The 18,456-nt window shown below is 44.4% G+C and overlaps 1 protein-coding gene across 1 annotated transcript in view; it reads right to left on the bottom strand.

The window, feature by feature from the left end:
- Window positions 1-18,456, bottom strand: part of LOC309548229 (uncharacterized protein) — a 287,045-nt gene that overhangs the window by 127,761 nt on the left and 140,828 nt on the right. The window contains exons 11-12 of the mRNA XM_082248181.1: window positions 9,481-9,509; window positions 425-492 (exon numbers count right to left, since the gene is read on the bottom strand). Of these exons, the coding sequence (XP_082104307.1) occupies window positions 425-492; window positions 9,481-9,509 (97 nt within the window). The remainder of the gene's footprint in view (window positions 1-424; window positions 493-9,480; window positions 9,510-18,456) is intronic.

Raw genomic sequence — 18,456 nt, 5'->3', positions numbered from 1 at the left:
TCATGACATATGTATGTCCCCAATCTGTCCTAGTATTTAGGCGTGTATCTGTATGACCGTGGTTGACGCACCAGAATATAACCTCTTTGGAGGGCAAGGACTGATGTACACCAACCTGCATAAAACATCTGTGCTCTAAAAATACAGAAAATTGAATAAACTATATTCATTTAGCTTAGGTCTGTGTAATGCCGGCATGGTTGCACAACGCTGTCTTCATGGTTTTCAAAAGATCAGTTTGTGCTATAATCCCCCCAAGAATAGCAAACACAATTATGCACTATATCACACACGTTCGTAATACCAGCAAAGTAAAATTTTGCTAAATTTTGCAAATACAAATGTAAGCATTTACTTTTAGTGGGAGCTTTTAATAACAAGCAAAGCACAAAATCAATAAAACAAAAAAAAATACTGTACTTACTGAGTGAGAGGGAACGTGATATTTCTGGGGCACAAGTGCTGCTTGAATCTGTGATATTGCTTGGCGAACTATAGTTAAAAGAAATAAGGGTAGGGCATTATTAGTGCCTAAAAGTGTACCTAAGGCCCCTTTCACACCGGTGTGCTTTTCCAGGGTGATAAAAGCACATGAAGACTATTTCTATGTAACTGTTTACACTGCAGGTGTGCTGTGCTTTAAAAAGTACTGCATCTTTGGTGCAGTTTTTCAAAAGCACACCAAAAAGGTGTACTTTTGAAAAACCAATGAGAATCCATCAACAGTACATCAGTGTGAGACAGCCCTAAAGGCAAAACCTTTTTTCATTAGAGTGGAGAGAAATTAGAATACCTCTCAGTTTTTATGGCTGTTTGTGCTCCCGTTAGGGAGATTCTCCATTTTTCCTGTTTACACTCATCACCAAGAGTGAAAGTAAAAGAAATAATGCTGAAAGCATCATCTTTGTCAAGGCTAGGTTCACACTAATGCGAGTGCAAGAATGTGTGTAAATCGTACGCGTTCCCACATCCCCAGGCAAAACTCGCTGTTCTTTTTTAGCAGACACACGGTGTGCGATTTTTTTCTTAATAGACAGGCTGAGGGGAAGGGAAACAAAGTGTTAGTGACCCCTGCCCACTGTAAAGGCCCGTACACACGATATGAAAATCGAAAGTAAAATTTTCGTCCGACTAATGATCTGCCGATTTTCGGATTGTTAGTATAGTGCTTTCCACAGTCGATTACGAATTTTCAGATGACCAAAACTGGATGCGCAAGCTATTTTTATTTTTATTGTACGTCAACACAACGTCTGATTTTCGCTTAATCAGTACAGTTTTCGTCCGAAAAAAATCGTAAGAGCAAGACTAGGCATGCTCAGAAACTAAAGAACATATACAAAACAATTCAACACATGACATCACATCTGAAGTTGAATTCTATTGTACAGGAATTTTTGTATGAAAGTAACCTCTTCACTTTTCATATGAGACTAGCATGCAACAAAAAAACGGACGAAAGATCGTTCGATAATCTGATCGTATGTACGAGGCTTTAACCACAGATAGCACTGATAATGTGGGGAAAATAGGGATGTTTAGGTAAGCATCCAGAGACCAGTAGATCTCCTGGCAGAAGGAAATATTGACCAGCCTTGCAGTTTCCATGCAAAACTTCTGAACCCTTAGAAACAGTTTGAGGGTCTTGAGATCCAGAATGGAACAATTTCCTCCGTCTGGAAAAGGAACAGTCCTTTAAAACAAGAAGATGGCAGTTACGTTTTGTTAAGGTAATAAACGGAACAGACCATTTTTCCAGGAACACCTCCTCAAAAGGATACTGCTGAGCAATGAGTTTGGGAAGTGTGTAAATCTTTTCAGGGTTAGGCAGTCACCATATAAAACAGGTTCTAAGAGAGAGTGAACAGTCCTAGAAGGGCTAGACATTTGCAAGGAGCCCATGCTAGAAACCTTAGAGTAGCCTGACCCAGGCAGAAATGTACCTCACCAATAGGGATTGAAATGGTATCCTTTAGTTTTGAATATATATCATTAGAGAAGGCCTACTCCAATTCTGAGGAAGCAGGTTACTCTTCACATTCCTCCTCCTCATCTTCCTTCTCGGGAATTGCAGCAGCCGCAAGGGAAAAATCAGAGACTAACCCTTGAGAGAAGGCCAAAAGGGGCCTGTCTTCTCTAGTCATAAAAAAGAAGGGGTGTGTGTCGGGGAGAATCAGAACTGGGGAGAATAGGACCCTGTGCAGAGAGACCATCACTCCCACCAAGGTTGTAAGCTGAGCCTGAACAGGAAAGGCCTTCTGACCTCATATCTCTACCTTTGTGATCTGTCATGTGCAGAGCTCAGTGTTCACAAAAAGTGGTATTCACAACCTTCATGAATGCTATGAGGAGAGGCGAAGCCTTCTGTGTCAGGCCCTGTAGGCTGTTGGTAAATCGGTTTGTGTCCAAGGATCACTGTGCTGTCTGTCCAGGAGTTGGGAGACAGTGATGCTGACTAGAGAAAACTGTGCCCAGTAGAAGCTCAAAATTGCCCACGCACAGTATGCCGTGAGTCTGTGGCCACAAAGATGCACTAGTGGCCCTGCAACAGATCGGGACCCAAAATGGTGCCACATATGAATAAAAAAGTGTTGCAGCCTGTACTTTGCAATGCCCATTGGATTGAAGCCAGCACACTGGGGACCAGTGTTAAAGGGGTTGAGTCTACTTACTGTAGCAGAGCTCCACACTAGTGTAACAAGGTTGACTGGAAAAGCCCCCATTTCGGCTTTGGCCTCCTGGATAGGCATAGTCCCAAAGGAATCTTCAGAGACAGGGCTCCACCTGCTAATGTACCATGACTCTGGGCCTGGCCTGTACAGCATCCTGCAGCTAACTCAAAGTGTACATTGTGCCAAAGTGAGTGCCTTCCTAGGATGCAGTGCCTGAAGGTACAATACAGGATGAGCATCAGACAGGGTCTGGGTTCAGTCCCCCAAGGCTCAGCTAGTAAATCAAGTTAACTGATTAAGAAAGATACACACGAAAGTCACAATGGCTATGGAGCAGCTAAAACTTGATAAATGACTTCCAGTAAACCAAGTAAAAAGGGGGAAAGAAGGTTTAATTCAGGAGAGAGGATATACATCACCTAAAGACACTAGCAAAAACTGAAGCTAGCTGAGGTTGGGAGGCATTCTAGATGGGATCCGCCTGCAGCTTTTCTGCCAGGGTCCAATCACCTGAAGGGAGCTTCTTATGACGTAGAGATCCTGTGTCCTGCACTGTACCATTAAGAACAAAGTAATTTTTTTAAAAGTTCTGAGATCTAAACTAAAGGAAGCACGCATGTGCTCTCTGTTGTGGTTTGGAAGATTGCTCCACCTTCTCCTTTGAAAACTCACCAATTAATCAGAGGATTGCAAAAAATAGAATTTTTGTAAGAACTTACCATAAAATAATTTTCTCTGAGTCCTCTGACAGTCGCCGCCCGATGGTATCAGCCTTCACCAATGGGTAGTGGCGCCCTCTGCAGGAGCTTGGCTAGGCAGATAATTAATTATCAGGTTAATACAAAAAAACTTTTTATACCTCAGCACGCCACTAGGGGGGCCATACCTCAGCCATTATCCAGCACCTAATCTGATATACGTCCGTTTGCAGCAAGCAGTACCGGAAGGCAACAACCCCCAGATCCAACAACCAGAGGGGCGGGGGCGGCCACTGTCAGAGGACTCAGAGAAAACAATTTTACGGTAATTTCTTACAAAAATTCTATTTTCTCTTACGTCCTCTGACATTCGCCGCCCGATGGTATTATCCTTCACTAATGGGACATCCCAAAGCAGTGCAGGTATGAGGGGTGGGAAGAAACGCAACCAACTTAAAGGGTAACGCAAACAAGGGGGCCAGTAACCATCTGAGCCCACAGGAAAAAAAACTGGAACAAACCCAGAAAAAATACCCCAATAAGGAGGGACAGTAAAAACAATGTTCCCTTACACAACTGCCACACTCAAAACTTTGCGGCCAAAGGAAGCATCGGAAGATGCCAAAACATCAAGTTTGTAAAAAATTGAGAAAGTGTGCACAGACGACCAAGTCACCGCCTTGCACACCTGAGCCACAGAAGCCTGATGGCGAAAAGCCCAAGAGGCACTAACGGCTCGTGTAGAATAAGCATCAGACTGTCTAATCGACTCTGTAGCGGAAAGGTAAACCTTGAACGCCCGGACCACATCCAGGGAGTGCAAGGCAAACTCCTGGGGATGCTTAGGCCGCGCACACAGCGAAGGCAAAATGATATCCTCATTGAGGTGGAACGCAGAAACCACCTTGTGAAGAAACGACTGAACCACCTTATCTCTATGGATGACCAGATAAGGAGAACGGCAGGACAAAGCCGCCAATTTGGATACTCTGCGAGCCGACGTGATGGCAACCAGAAAGGCAACCTTCTGTGACAACACAGACAGAGAAACCTCCCTGATGTTCTCGAAGGGAGGTTGTTGTAACACAGACAAAACTAAATTCATATCCCAGGGAGGCAAAGGAGCTCTCCTCGGGGGAGCCAAGGTAGGGATGACCGCCTGTGGAAGACCTCTATCCCTCAGGACCTGGCTTTCAACAGCCATGCCGTTAAAGCCAGCGACTGTAAAGCAGGATGGAAGATCGGTCCTTGAGACAGAAGATCGTCTCTCAGCGGAAGACGCCAGGGAGGTTCGACGACCATCTGAACGATGTCAGCGTACCAGGACCTTCGAGGCCAGTGCGGGGCCACTAGAATGACTGACATCCGTTCCGACGCCACCCTGCGGAGGAACCTGGACAGCAGTTGAATCGGAGGAAAGGCATAAATCAGCCAATAGCGGTGCCAAGGCACCACCAACGCTTCCGCAGCATCCGCCAGAGGATCGTGAGTTCTGGCCACGAACCTTTCCACCTTTTTGTTGAGACGAGACGCAAATAGATCCACGTCTGGTGTCCCCCACCGGGCGCATAGCCGGTAAAGAACCTCCGGATGCAGGGACCATTCCCCCTGGTCCAAAGTCTGGCGACTCAGATAGTCTGCCTGCCAGTTTTCCACACCCGGAATGTAAACAGCCGAGATTGCCGGTACATGCGATTTGGCCCAAGACAGGATCTCGGCCACTTCCTTGGCCGCCCAGGCACTCCTGGTGCCCTCTTGGTGATTGATGTAGGCCACGGCCGTGGCATTGTCTGTCTGTACCCGGACCGGACACCCCTGTAGCTGAGATGACCACCGGAACAGACAAAGCTTTATCGCTCGGAGCTCCAGGACGTCGACCGGCAACGAGGTCTCCCCCGCCGACCAAGTCCCCTGGGCACAAATCTTTGTGCCCAGAACTCCTCCCCAGCCCGACAGGCTGGCATCCGTGGTGAGAATCATCCACAACAGAATCCGGAAGTTCTGGCCCTGCGTCAAGCACCACAAGAGATCCGACCTTACCAGAAAACTCAAGGAAATTCTCCTTTCCAAGGACTGAGGCGTTCTGTCCCACCTGTCCAGGATCTCTGCTTGCAGAGGCCTGGTGTGAAATTGAGCAAATGGAACTGCTTCGAAGGCCGAAACCATCAGGCCCAGAACCCGCATGCAGGTCCGCAAGGAGGAGAGATCGTTGTGCCTGAGAGCCCTGATCTCTTCCCGTAAAGTCCCGAGTTTGTCCTCCGGAAAGGAAGACCTGAGAGTGTGCGGAATCCAGGACCATCCCCAGGTACTGGAGACGAGTTGAGGGAGTCAGTGCTGACTTCTGAAAATCGATGGTCCACCCGAAATCCTGTAGCATCTAAACCGTCACGGCCAGATCGCTCGCCAAGGTCACACATGAGTTCGACCTTAACAAGAGGTAAACGAGGACCGCAATGCCCTGTAAACGCAGTAAAGCTAGAACCGAATCTCCAACAAAACTCTGGGAGCCGAAGCGAGACCGAAAGGTAACGCCACAAATTGGTAATGCTCCCCAGCCACCGCGAAGTGGAGATATTTCTGATGAACTTCTGTACCCGCACAAAGCGGTTCCGAGATTTAGAGTAAAGAATCGGACATACCTTGCCCTCTTTTCTGGGCACCGTGAATAGGTTGGAGTAAAACGCGCGAAACCGTTCCCGTGACGGAACGGGTACAATGACTCCTTGGGCAAGCAGATTGTGCACCGCCCCCATGAGGTCTCTGAGACAATCGGGGGACAGCTGGAGATTGGAAGGAAGAACTTGTCTGCGGGGCGAGATCGAAACTCGATCTTGTACCCTGAACGAACCAGTTCTTGAACCCACCTGTCCTGAATGCCGGACAACCAGGGTTCCTGAAAGCAACGCAGACGTTCCCCTGCCCCGACAACGGGTGAGGGCGTCCCTTCAGGAAGAGGTGGACTGGGTCGCCGAGCCAGACTGACCGGCCTTTGGCTTACCCGTCCACGGTTTCTTGTGACCACCAGGGGGTCGGAAGGACTTACCCTTCTCCTGCGACCCAAAGGCGCGAAATGAATTACGTTGAGTCTTGAAGGAGGGTCCCCTCCACGTACGGGGGGACTTACCCTTAGCGACCTGGGGCAACAGAGTACTCTTACCTCCCATGAGCCCCTTAATTAACTCATCTGGAGTCTCCCCAAAAAGACTACCCCCCGCATAGGGGATTTCAGACACAGTCTTTTTGGACGCGTGGTCAGCCGACCAGCTCTTTAACCAGGTAATGCGGCAGATCGCAATCCCCACCGCTGACAACCGGGCTACCAAAGGAACCTCGTCCAAGGCCGCGTCACATAGATACATCCCAGTTTGGATGAGATGATCAACCATGGCAACGGCAGTCGGAGAGGCCGATTCCGCCACCAGGGTGCTACGAAGACCCTTGCACCATACCGTGAGTGCCTGAGAGTCCATCACCGAGGCAAAAACAGGTTTCAACAGGGAACCTGCCACCATATAAATGTGACGGGAGAGTGCCTCTACCCGCCTATCCGCCGGATATCTGAAACCGGGGAATCCTTCACTGGCATCAAGGTGGACTTATTCAGCCTAGAGACAGTGTTATCCACTGGCTGGGACACCATCCAACGTTTGTCCACCGCCTCCGCGAAAGGATAGCGGATGGAAAAATGTTTAGGCACCACCAACATGTGTTTAATGCGCCGCCACTGGTCATTAACAATCTCGTGAAATTCCTCAGGGCAGGAATAAGCCTGACCAGACTTCTGGGGTCTGCTGAACCCGAAAGCAGACCGCTTACGGGACTGGGATGGCTCATCATCAATAACGAGAGCTTCTTTAAAGGCGCTAATGAGTGCATCCATTTTTGCACTTTCCCGTGCTACTGAGGAGGAAGATTCCTCCTCCTCCTCTTCCCACTCAGAAGCGGGGGACCGGGACCCCTCAGGGGGACCATCGTCCGTGGCAACCAATTCAGGCTCAGAATCAGAGGACTGGGAGGGTATAGGCCGTTTTTTTGGAGCAGCATTCCGACATCAGAAAATGCACCTGAGACGCCAAAGTCGCAAGGGCAGCAGATAAGGAGGCCATGGAGAAGGATTCAGGTGTACCCGAAGCCCCCACCAGGCCTGCGGGGAATTTGTTGTCCTGGGAGTCCATTTCGCCTTAAAATGAAAAAAGGGACGCTGGCTCTTTAAATCGGCGGTTCCCGCGGACCCCCCCCCCCCCGCAAACCGCACCAACTGAAAGAACCCTTGAGGAAACACACTAGAATTCGATTTGGTCTAATAATGGCCGAGATATGAGCAAAAATCCCCAGCCTGTCAGCACATTTTTTACACAGGAGAAAGTTTAAAGAAAGAGGAAGTGACCTCACATCGCTAGAGGCCAGCTCTCGAGCCCAGAGAAAAGGTGCCTATTGAAATCAATGACAAAAGTCACAGGGAAAATGGCCGCTTGCCCTTACTAGGCATTTGCCCACATCCAAGATGGCGCCCGACCGGGAGCCTATGCAGAATTCTCACATGGCTGCTGTCTTACACAGAGCTTAGAATCTGCATACCACAAAACGTGGCAAAATAAGTGTACAAAAACACATTTCTGGCTATCAGCAGGGACCCCAGGGAGACCCCCACAGTACCCCATACAGCGCCCCCAGCAGGAGCAGGGAGTGAGGGAAAAAACCACAACCGAGACAGAAGGGGAATCCTACAGAAACCACCAGCCCTGCTATCCCCTAGGAGTGGGCCCACAACCCCCCAAACGTCCCCAGGGACAAGGGGGTATCAGTACTTACCAGTCCAGGAAGCGGGCACTGCTCAGATACAGGAGACCTCCCACCCTAAGTGGGGGTGCCGTCAGCCATGGAGGAATGCTGGCAACTCACGGGCGATCCGGGTTGAGACACCCTCAGCGAAGCGCAGCTCCGCTTGCTCGTCCCCATTCGGAGGGGCACTGTCGTTGCGAGGCCTGGGCGTACCAGTAACCTGCGACGCTCGTTGACAGGCTGGGACACCATAAGGATCTATATACCCAGTCCGAAGGCCCAGCTCTGCAGTCACTTGTAGTCCTCCAGGAAAGGAATCCCTGACTAACTAGTGATAGTGAGAGAAAACAAAATCTAAAAATCTATTGTGTAAAGAAAAACACATACATTTAGAAAAAAACATAAGAAAGCCAAGACACTAGGTCTCAGCAGGAAAGACCTAGCTCTGCTCCTGACACTAGGCAGCTTCAAACTGAGGTATATCAGATTGGGTGCTGGATAATGGCTGAGGGATGGCCCCCTAGTGGCGTGCTGAGGTATAAATAGTTTTTTTGTATTAACCTGATAATGAATTATCTGCCTAGCCAAGCTCCTGCAGAGGACACCATTACCCATTAGTGAAGGCTAATACCATCGGGCGGCGACTGTCAGAGGATGTAAGAGATATTAAATTATTTTTTATAGCCAAATTAGATTTTTGCACAGTACCTGCAACCCTAATATTGGACACACTGCATGAGGACTATATTAAACAATGTTCTATTGACATTTTTTTAAAATATTTACAAATTAAAAGAAAATGTTTTCCTTTTTTACTGTTCACATTTTTTTGTGAAGCAGTGCTTCACAAAAAAAAAACACACGCAATGCACAGAGGAACAACCCCATCATGCCAGTGTTGCCAACCTTCTGCAGCATTTTTACTGCCAAAACATGGAAAATTTACTGACGGAGCACATTTTTTACCTATTAAAAACAAAGACAATCAATATTTAAACAGCATAAATACTATATGGAAACAATGACAATACACATAACAAGTTAGTTTCCCTTTTTTTTTTTTTAAAGTCAACTCAGCATGACAAAATTATCAGCTCCTGATATTTACAGACAGTTGTTAAAAAATCACAAATTTCTACGAACTGTCTGTAAATTTACTGTCAGTTGGCAACCCTGCATCATGTATGCATCATGTGTAGGGGCAGCAGACTCTAGCGTTCCACCAGCTGGCTGCTAGATGTGGTTGATTTTACTTATGCAATGTTTCATATTTATTTGGCTAAAAAGAAAAAAAAAATATTTAAACATAAGAAAATCACAGATCTTACCGTTCACGAGCAGGTGATGGCAGAGTTTCCTGCAATAGTAAAAATATAACGGTAATGTATTTTTTTCTAACGCTACCAAGGCTGTTTAATTATTTTCTTGTTGAATAGACAAGCATGCTGATTGACAACACTGTGGGGGAGATTTATTAAAATTGGAGCACACAGAATCTGGTACAGCTGTGCAAAGCAACCAATCAGCTTCTAAAACTGAATACACACTATAAAACTTTTGTTGTTCAATTTCTTTTAGATTTACCTTAAACTACGTAGTGCCAGGGCCTGCCTGATGGCATACAAATTGAAAGTGTTTAGGTTTGACCTCATATTATATGGTTTTGGTAAATTTAAAGGAAAAACAATCTAAAGAAGGTTGTATAGTGTGTATCCAGCTTTACTTGAGCTTGTTCAATTAAGGCCCCTTTCACACTTGGAGAACACTGCTCCTCTTTTTACAGAAGAGCCAAAAACGTAAAAAAAAAAAAAAATTAGCTACTTAGATAGGAGGGTGCTAAAAGAAAAGGAGAAGGGCAGGCTTCTGTGGGGCTATCTTGCTTCTATTATCAATACAGAAAAGTGACTTTTGTAATCTGAGCAAAGAAGCAGGTTACTGGCAGTATCCCTAGGTAAAAATCAAGGAAAAGAAGCTTGGAAATGCAGCCTTCACATCTAAAAACTAGTAAGATGAAATTTTTTACTATTTTTGTTTTAGGGTTTAGATTTAGATTCACTGTAGTGTTCCGAACTGAATGTTTTTTTACCAAATCAAACTATTTCTGGATAATTGTTGTCTACAATTTTCTCGTTCAATACTTTTATTGAGTTTTATAAAACAGCCATAAAGCAAGTTACAAAACAAAAACAGAAGTAGAAATACTGTTATTGTTACAGAAGTATTATAAATGTTATACTGTATAGTGAAGTTTGCACAAAAGGAAGGAACAAAAGAAAAAGGTAGAATTATTAATATGATATTCTGAGATATTAAGATTTTGAGAAGGTATTCAGAACATGGCTGTGGGGAAAAAAATAAATAAAAGGAAGAAGTCAGCAGGGTGTGGGTAGGGTAAAGTGGGTAAAGGAGAGGGCATCGAGAATAGAACTTGTACCACAAAAGTTAATACAAAGTAAATAAAATATAAGTCTTAACTACCAAGCATTCAGAACCTGTTCCTCAAAACCCGGTGATAGGCCATGTTTAATCCAAGGGTCCCAAATGCTTATAAAAGTACTAAATTTATCGCAATCCATGGCTTCCATTTTTGCATGTAATAATGCATTATTCATCCTATGTTTAACTTCTACAAGATTCAAAGTTGTAGTCTTCCAAGCTTTGGCTATGGTTTGTTTAGCGGCATTAAGAAGCTGAAGGAATAATTTGAATTGTTTTCGTGTCTGGCATGCAGGTTTTAAATTAAAAATGGCAATCACCGGATCTGGAGTAATATCTATTTCAAACATTTTAGATGCTAGAGAGAATATTTCTTTCCAAAAAACTGTAGCAATTGAGCAATTCCACCATATATGAACATGTGTACCTATTTCTGTACAACCTCTAAAACAAAAGGCCGGATAGTTTGGTGTGAACTTGGCGATTCTAGCTGGTACCAAGTACCATTGTGAAAGAACGTTGTATGATGATTCAATTGCGATAATATTTGAAGAAGAAGATTTCGTTACAGACCAGATTTCAGACCATTCTGATTGGTTAAGTGTACGGCCAAGGTCTGTTTCCCATTTCCTGACATAGCTTGGTGTATCTACGTCTGGATTGTTAAGCAATTGAGAATATAGGCTAGAAATTAGACCTCTGGAGTGTGGGTTGTTGATACAGATACGCTCATTGTCTACAATTTTCAATCAGATGGGAAAAGGGTCAATTAGGATATCAGAAACCTGGGCCATGACTTTTACAAGATTTGTATGTAATATTACAAGCCTATATCTCTGACCTACTGGTTATGACACTGAAAGCAATTTATTCTCAACATATGCTCAGTCTGAATTGTCCAGTTTTGTGATAGGGTTAATTTAAGAGCCCATTACCATTTATTCGGATAATAAATAATGGACTGCCAATGCACAGCAATGGTGCAAAAATCATACCCAACACTTTTGTTAATGCAGGGCACCGCAAAGCAAAGTGCAGCATGCGAGTTGTGATGTGTTGTGGTGTGGGTGGGTGACTCACTGTTCAAAAAAAAATCTAAAATAAAAATGTGGAGCTGCGCTATGCAAATAAAATATAATAAGTGATAAACCTCCAATAGAAGTTGTGAACCTGAAAAAGAATGTTGAAAAAAATGTGTGCACTTGCGAAAAAAATATGTGACAATAAATAGACAATTTACAATGAAATTGTAGCGGAAACAAGTGCAATCAAATATTATCCAATAAACGTGTAAACAATAAAAATACATAGGTGAATGAACACTATAGCAATATAGAAGTGAATGGGTGAAACAACAATGAAGTGAATCAATAATTAAATAAATGAAGTCCTTTCATCATGAATCCAGAGGAATCAAAAATTATGGATTCAAAGTATCCAATGTAATGGATCCTGGGCCAGTGACAGTAAAACATCAGTGAAAATTCCCCTGAGGAAGTCACGTGACCGTGACGATAAGCGTTGGGACGTACACGATAGGCGATTATGCTTGATGTACTCTACTTAAATGTGAGTTACTATATACAGTATTTATTTCAATAAAACAAGTCACTGCTTACTACACTTTATGAAGCTTTATGTTCTTTTATGTTGCTCTGCCTGAGTTGAAACAATCAGTACTAGTGTTGAGCGAACACGGACTGTATTATTCGTGTTCGTACCGAATAATTGGATTTTTTGTACCCGAACACGGACACGGACACTTTACTGTATGTTCGGGTAAAAATCCGTGTTCGGTCGTTTTATTTCCGGGTTTTGCATGCTTTGGCGCTCTTTTCATGGCGGGCTTTCAACAGCCAATCAACAATCGTTTAACTGGTGTGCCTTAAGCCATCCCAGCCATGCCTGCAAATGTCTCAGTAGCTGTGATTGGCCGTCTGAAGCATGTGACCAAGTCTTTATAAGTTCGAGGCAGCCGCAGCGGCGTCATTATGCTGCTTAGATTCAGGGACAGAGAGCACACATCAACGTGCTGGCTGCTGATTAGGGAAAGATAGGCAGGAAAAAACCATTTGTGTCCGGATAGAATTGAGGGACAGGTCGGAGTGTTTAGGCAGGGCGAGTTGTAGGCATTTTAGGGATAGAGTCTGCTGAATTATATAGGGTCAGTGTCTTCTACAAACTACAATCGATATTGCTGTGTGGGGGGTGGGGTGAATCTGCACTCAATCCTGATCTACGATCTCTTCTCAATCCTGTTAGGGACAGAGTCTGCTGAATTTTAGGGAAACTGTGTTCTACAAACTACAATCGATATTGCTGTGTGGGGGGTGGGGTGAATCTGCACTCAATCCTGATCTACGATCTCTTCTCAATCCTGTTAGGGACAGAGTCTGCTGAATTTTAGGGAAACTGTGTTCTACAAACTACAATCGATATTGCTGTGTGGGGGGTGGGGTGAATCTGCACTCAATCCTGATCTACGATCTCTTCTCAATCCTGTTAGGGACAGAGTCTGCTGAATTTTAGGGAAACTGTGTTCTACAAACTACAATCGATATTGCTGTGTGGTGTGGGATTGGAGATAGGCAGGTGTCAGTGATCCACATCCATTTTTCTGTGTGTGAGCTGCAGTGAACACAATCTTTTTGGGCTGCAGTGAACACAATCTTTTTGGGCTGCAGTGAACACAATCTTTTTGGGCTGCAGTGAACACAATCTTTTTGGGCTGCAGTGAACACAATCTTTTTGGGGTGCAGTGAACAAAATCTTTTTGGGGTGCAGTGAACACAATCCTTTTTGGTGTGCAGTGAACACAATCTTTGTGGGGTGCAGTGAACAAAATCCTTTGTGGGGTGCAGTGAACACAATCTTTTTGGGGTGCAGTGAACAAAATCCTTTTTGGGGTGCAGTGAACAACATCCTTTTTGGGGTGCAGTGAACACAATCTTTTTGGGGTGCAGTGAACAAAATCCTTTGTGGGGTGCAGTGAACACAATCTTTTTGGGGTGCAGTGAACACAATCTTTTTGGGGTGGAGTGAACAACATCCTTTTTGGGGTGCAGTGAACAAAATCCTTTTTGGGGTTCAGTGAACAAAATCATTTTTGGGGTGCAGTGAACACAATCTTTTTGGGGTGCAGTGAACACAATCTTTGTGGGGTGCAGTGAACACAATCTTTTTGGGGTGGAGTGAACAACATCCTTTTTGGGGTGCAGTGAACAACATCCTTTTTGGGGTGCAGTGAACACAATCTTTTTGGGGTGCAGTGAACACAATCTTTGTGGGGTACAGTGAACAGAATCTTTGTGGGGTGCAGTGAACAAAATCTTTGGGGGGTACAGTGAACACAATCTTTGTGAGGTGCAGTGAACACAATCTTTGTGGGGTGCAGTGAACACAATCATTGTGGGGTGCAGTGAACTCAATCTTTGTGGGGTACAGTGAACACAATCTCATACTGAAGGTTTGAGGGTGCTGCCTGTTCCATACTCCCCCTACTCCTCATCTAGCCTTTTAGGGGTACAAACAATAGTAATTGGGGCCTAGTGTGGTTGTGTACGTGTGATATACATACACTTTTTTGGGATCATATTTTCTATTCCGCTATTTAATCAAAAACCTTTGGGGATCAGTTAAATTGGGGGATAGTCTGTGTTGGTACGTGTGAGAGAGATCCACCTTTCCAAGTTGTTGGGGTTCATCTCATACTTCTGAAGGTTTGAGGGTGCTGCCTGTTCCATACTCCCCCCTACTCCTAGCCTTTTAGGGGTACAAACAATAGTAATTGGGGCCTAGTGTGGTTGTGTACGTGTGATATACATACACTTTTTTGGGATCATATTTTCTATTCCGCTATTTAATCAAAAACCTCTGGGGATCAGTTAAATTGGGGGATAGTCTGTGTTGGTACGTGTGAGAGAGATCCACCTTTCCAAGTTGTTGGGGTTCATCTCATACTTCTGAAGGTTTGAGGGTGCTGCCTGTTCCATACTCCCCCTACTCCTAGCCTTTTAGGGGTACAAACAATAGTAATTGGGGCCTAGTGTGGTTGTGTACGTGTGATATACATACACTTTTTTGGGATCATATTTTCTATTCCGCTATTTAATCAAAAACCTTTGGGGATCAGTTAAATTGGGGGATAGTCTGTGTTGGTACGTGTGAGAGAGATCCACCTTTCCAAGTTGTTGGGGTTCATCTCATACTTCTGAAGGTTTGAGGGTGCTGCCTGTTCCATACTCCCCCTACTCCTAGCCTTTTAGGGGTACAAACAATAGTAATTGGGGCCTAGTGTGGTTGTGTACGTGTGATATACATACACTTTTTTGGGATCATATTTTCTATTCCGCTATTTAATCAAAAACCTCTGGGGATCAGTTAAATTGGGGGATAGTCTGTGTTGGTACGTGTGAGAGAGATCCACCTTTCCAAGTTGTTGGGGTTCATCTCATACTTCTGAAGGTTTGAGGGTGCTGCCTGTTCCATACTCCCCCCTACTCCTAGCCTTTTAGGGGTACAAACAATAGTAATTGGGGCCTAGTGTGGTTGTGTACGTGTGATATACATACACTTTTTTGGGATCATATTTTCTATTCCGCTATTTAATCAAAAACCTTTGGGGATCAGTTAAATTGGGGGATAGTCTGTGTTGGTACGTGTGAGAGAGATCCACCTTTCCAAGTTGTTGGGGTTCATCTCATACTTCTGAAGGTTTGAGGGTGCTGCCTGTTCCATACTCCCCCTACTCCTAGCCTTTTAGGGGTACAAACAATAGTAATTGGGGCCTAGTGTGGTTGTGTACGTGTGATATACATACACTTTTTTGGGATCATATTTTCTATTCCGCTATTTAATCAAAAACCTTTGGGGATCAGTTAAATTGGGGGATAGTCTGTGTTGGTACGTGTGAGAGAGATCCACCTTTCCAAGTTGTTGGGGTTCATCTCATACTTCTGAAGGTTTGAGGGTGCTGCCTGTTCCATACTCCCCCTACTCCTAGCCTTTTAGGGGTACAAACAATAGTAATTGGGGCCTAGTGTGGTTGTGTACGTGTGATATACATACACTTTTTTGGGATCATATTTTCTATTCCGCTATTTAATCAAAAACCTTTGGGGATCAGTTAAATTGGGGGATAGTCTGTGTTGGTACGTGTGAGAGAGATCCACCTTTCCAAGTTGTTGGGGTTCATCTCATACTTCTGAAGGTTTGAGGGTGCTGCCTGTTCCATACTCCCCCTACTCCTAGCCTTTTAGGGGTACAAACAATAGTAATTGGGGCCTAGTGTGGTTGTGTACGTGTGATATACATACACTTTTTTGGGATCATATTTTCTATTCCGCTATTTAATCAAAAACCTCTGGGGATCAGTTAAATTGGGGGATAGTCTGTGTTGGTACGTGTGAGAGAGATCCACCTTTCCAAGTTGTTGGGGTTCATCTCATACTTCTGAAGGTTTGAGGGTGCTGCCTGTTCCATACTCCCCCCTACTCCTAGCCTTTTAGGGGTACAAACAATAGTAATTGGGGCCTAGTGTGGTTGTGTACGTGTGATATACATACACTTTTTTGGGATCATATTTTCTATTCCGCTATTTAATCAAAAACCTCTGGGGATCAGTTAAATTGGGGGATAGTCTGTGTTGGTACGTGTGAGAGAGATCCACCTTTCCAAGTTGTTGGGGTTCATCTCATACTTCTGAAGGTTTGAGGGTGCTGCCTGTTCCATACTCCCCCTACTCCTAGCCTTTTAGGGGTACAAACAATAGTAATTGGGGCCTAGTGTGGTTGTGTACGTGTGATATACATACACTTTTTTGGGATCATATTTTCTATTCCGCTATTTAATCAAAAACCTTTGGGGATCAGTTAAATTGGGGGATAGTCTGTGTTGGTACGTGTGAGAGAGATCCACCTTTCCAAGTTGTTGGGGTTCATCTCATACTTCTGAAGGTTTGAGGGTGCTGCCTGTTCCATACTCCCCCTACTCCTAGCCTTTTAGGGGTACAAACAATAGTAATTGGGGCCTAGTGTGGTTGTGTACGTGTGATATACATACACTTTTTTGGGATCATATTTTCTATTCCGCTATTTAATCAAAAACCTCTGGGGATCAGTTAAATTGGGGGATAGTCTGTGTTGGTACGTGTGAGAGAGATCCACCTTTCCAAGTTGTTGGGGTTCATCTCATACTTCTGAAGGTTTGAGGGTGCTGCCTGTTCCATACTCCCCCTACTCCTAGCCTTTTAGGGGTACAAACAATAGTAATTGGGGCCTAGTGTGGTTGTGTACGTGTGATATACATACACTTTTTTGGGATCATATTTTCTATTCCGCTATTTAATCAAAAACCTTTGGGGATCAGTTAAATTGGGGGATAGTCTGTGTTGGTACGTGTGAGAGAGATCCACCTTTCCAAGTTGTTGGGGTTCATCTCATACTTCTGAAGGTTTGAGGGTGCTGCCTGTTCCATACTCCCCCTACTCCTAGCCTTTTAGGGGTACAAACAATAGTAATTGGGGCCTAGTGTGGTTGTGTACGTGTGATATACATACACTTTTTTGGGATCATATTTTCTATTCCGCTATTTAATCAAAAACCTCTGGGGATCAGTTAAATTGGGGGATAGTCTGTGTTGGTACGTGTGAGAGAGATCCACCTTTCCAAGTTGTTGGGGTTCATCTCATACTTCTGAAGGTTTGAGGGTGCTGCCTGTTCCATACTCCCCCCTACTCCTAGCCTTTTAGGGGTACAAACAATAGTAATTGGGGCCTAGTGTGGTTGTGTACGTGTGATATACATACACTTTTTTGGGATCATATTTTCTATTCCGCTATTTAATCAAAAACCTTTGGGGATCAGTTAAATTGGGGGATAGTCTGTGTTGGTACGTGTGAGAGAGATCCACCTTTCCAAGTTGTTGGGGTTCATCTCATACTTCTGAAGGTTTGAGGGTGCTGCCTGTTCCATACTCCCCCTACTCCTAGCCTTTTAGGGGTACAAACAATAGTAATTGGGGCCTAGTGTGGTTGTGTACGTGTGATATACATACACTTTTTTGGGATCATATTTTCTATTCCGCTATTTAATCAAAAACCTTTGGGGATCAGTTAAATTGGGGGATAGTCTGTGTTGGTACGTGTGAGAGAGATCCACCTTTCCAAGTTGTTGGGGTTCATCTCATACTTCTGAAGGTTTGAGGGTGCTGCCTGTTCCATACTCCCCCTACTCCTAGCCTTTTAGGGGTACAAACAATAGTAATTGGGGCCTAGTGTGGTTGTGTACGTGTGATATACATACACTTTTTTGGGATCATATTTTCTATTCCGCTATTTAATCAAAAACCTTTGGGGATCAGTTAAATTGGGGGATAGTCTGTGTTGGTACGTGTGAGAGAGATCCACCTTTCCAAGTTGTTGGGGTTCATCTCATACTTCTGAAGGTTTGAGGGTGCTGCCTGTTCCATACTCCCCCTACTCCTAGCCTTTTAGGGGTACAAACAATAGTAATTGGGGCCTAGTGTGGTTGTGTACGTGTGATATACATACACTTTTTTGGGATCATATTTTCTATTCCGCTATTTAATCAAAAACCTCTGGGGATCAGTTAAATTGGGGGATAGTCTGTGTTGGTACGTGTGAGAGAGATCCACCTTTCCAAGTTGTTGGGGTTCATCTCATACTTCTGAAGGTTTGAGGGTGCTGCCTGTTCCATACTCCCCCCTACTCCTAGCCTTTTAGGGGTACAAACAATAGTAATTGGGGCCTAGTGTGGTTGTGTACGTGTGATATACATACACTTTTTTGGGATCATATTTTCTATTCCGCTATTTAATCAAAAACCTTTGGGGATCAGTTAAATTGGGGG

The sequence above is a fragment of the Pelophylax lessonae genome (genome assembly GCF_965119305.1).
Source record: "Pelophylax lessonae genome assembly, chromosome: 2".
In the NCBI taxonomy this organism is placed as follows: domain Eukaryota; kingdom Metazoa; phylum Chordata; class Amphibia; order Anura; family Ranidae; genus Pelophylax; species Pelophylax lessonae.
Note: the sequence above shows the minus strand (reverse complement) of the source record. Positions and strands in the feature narration are given on the sequence as shown.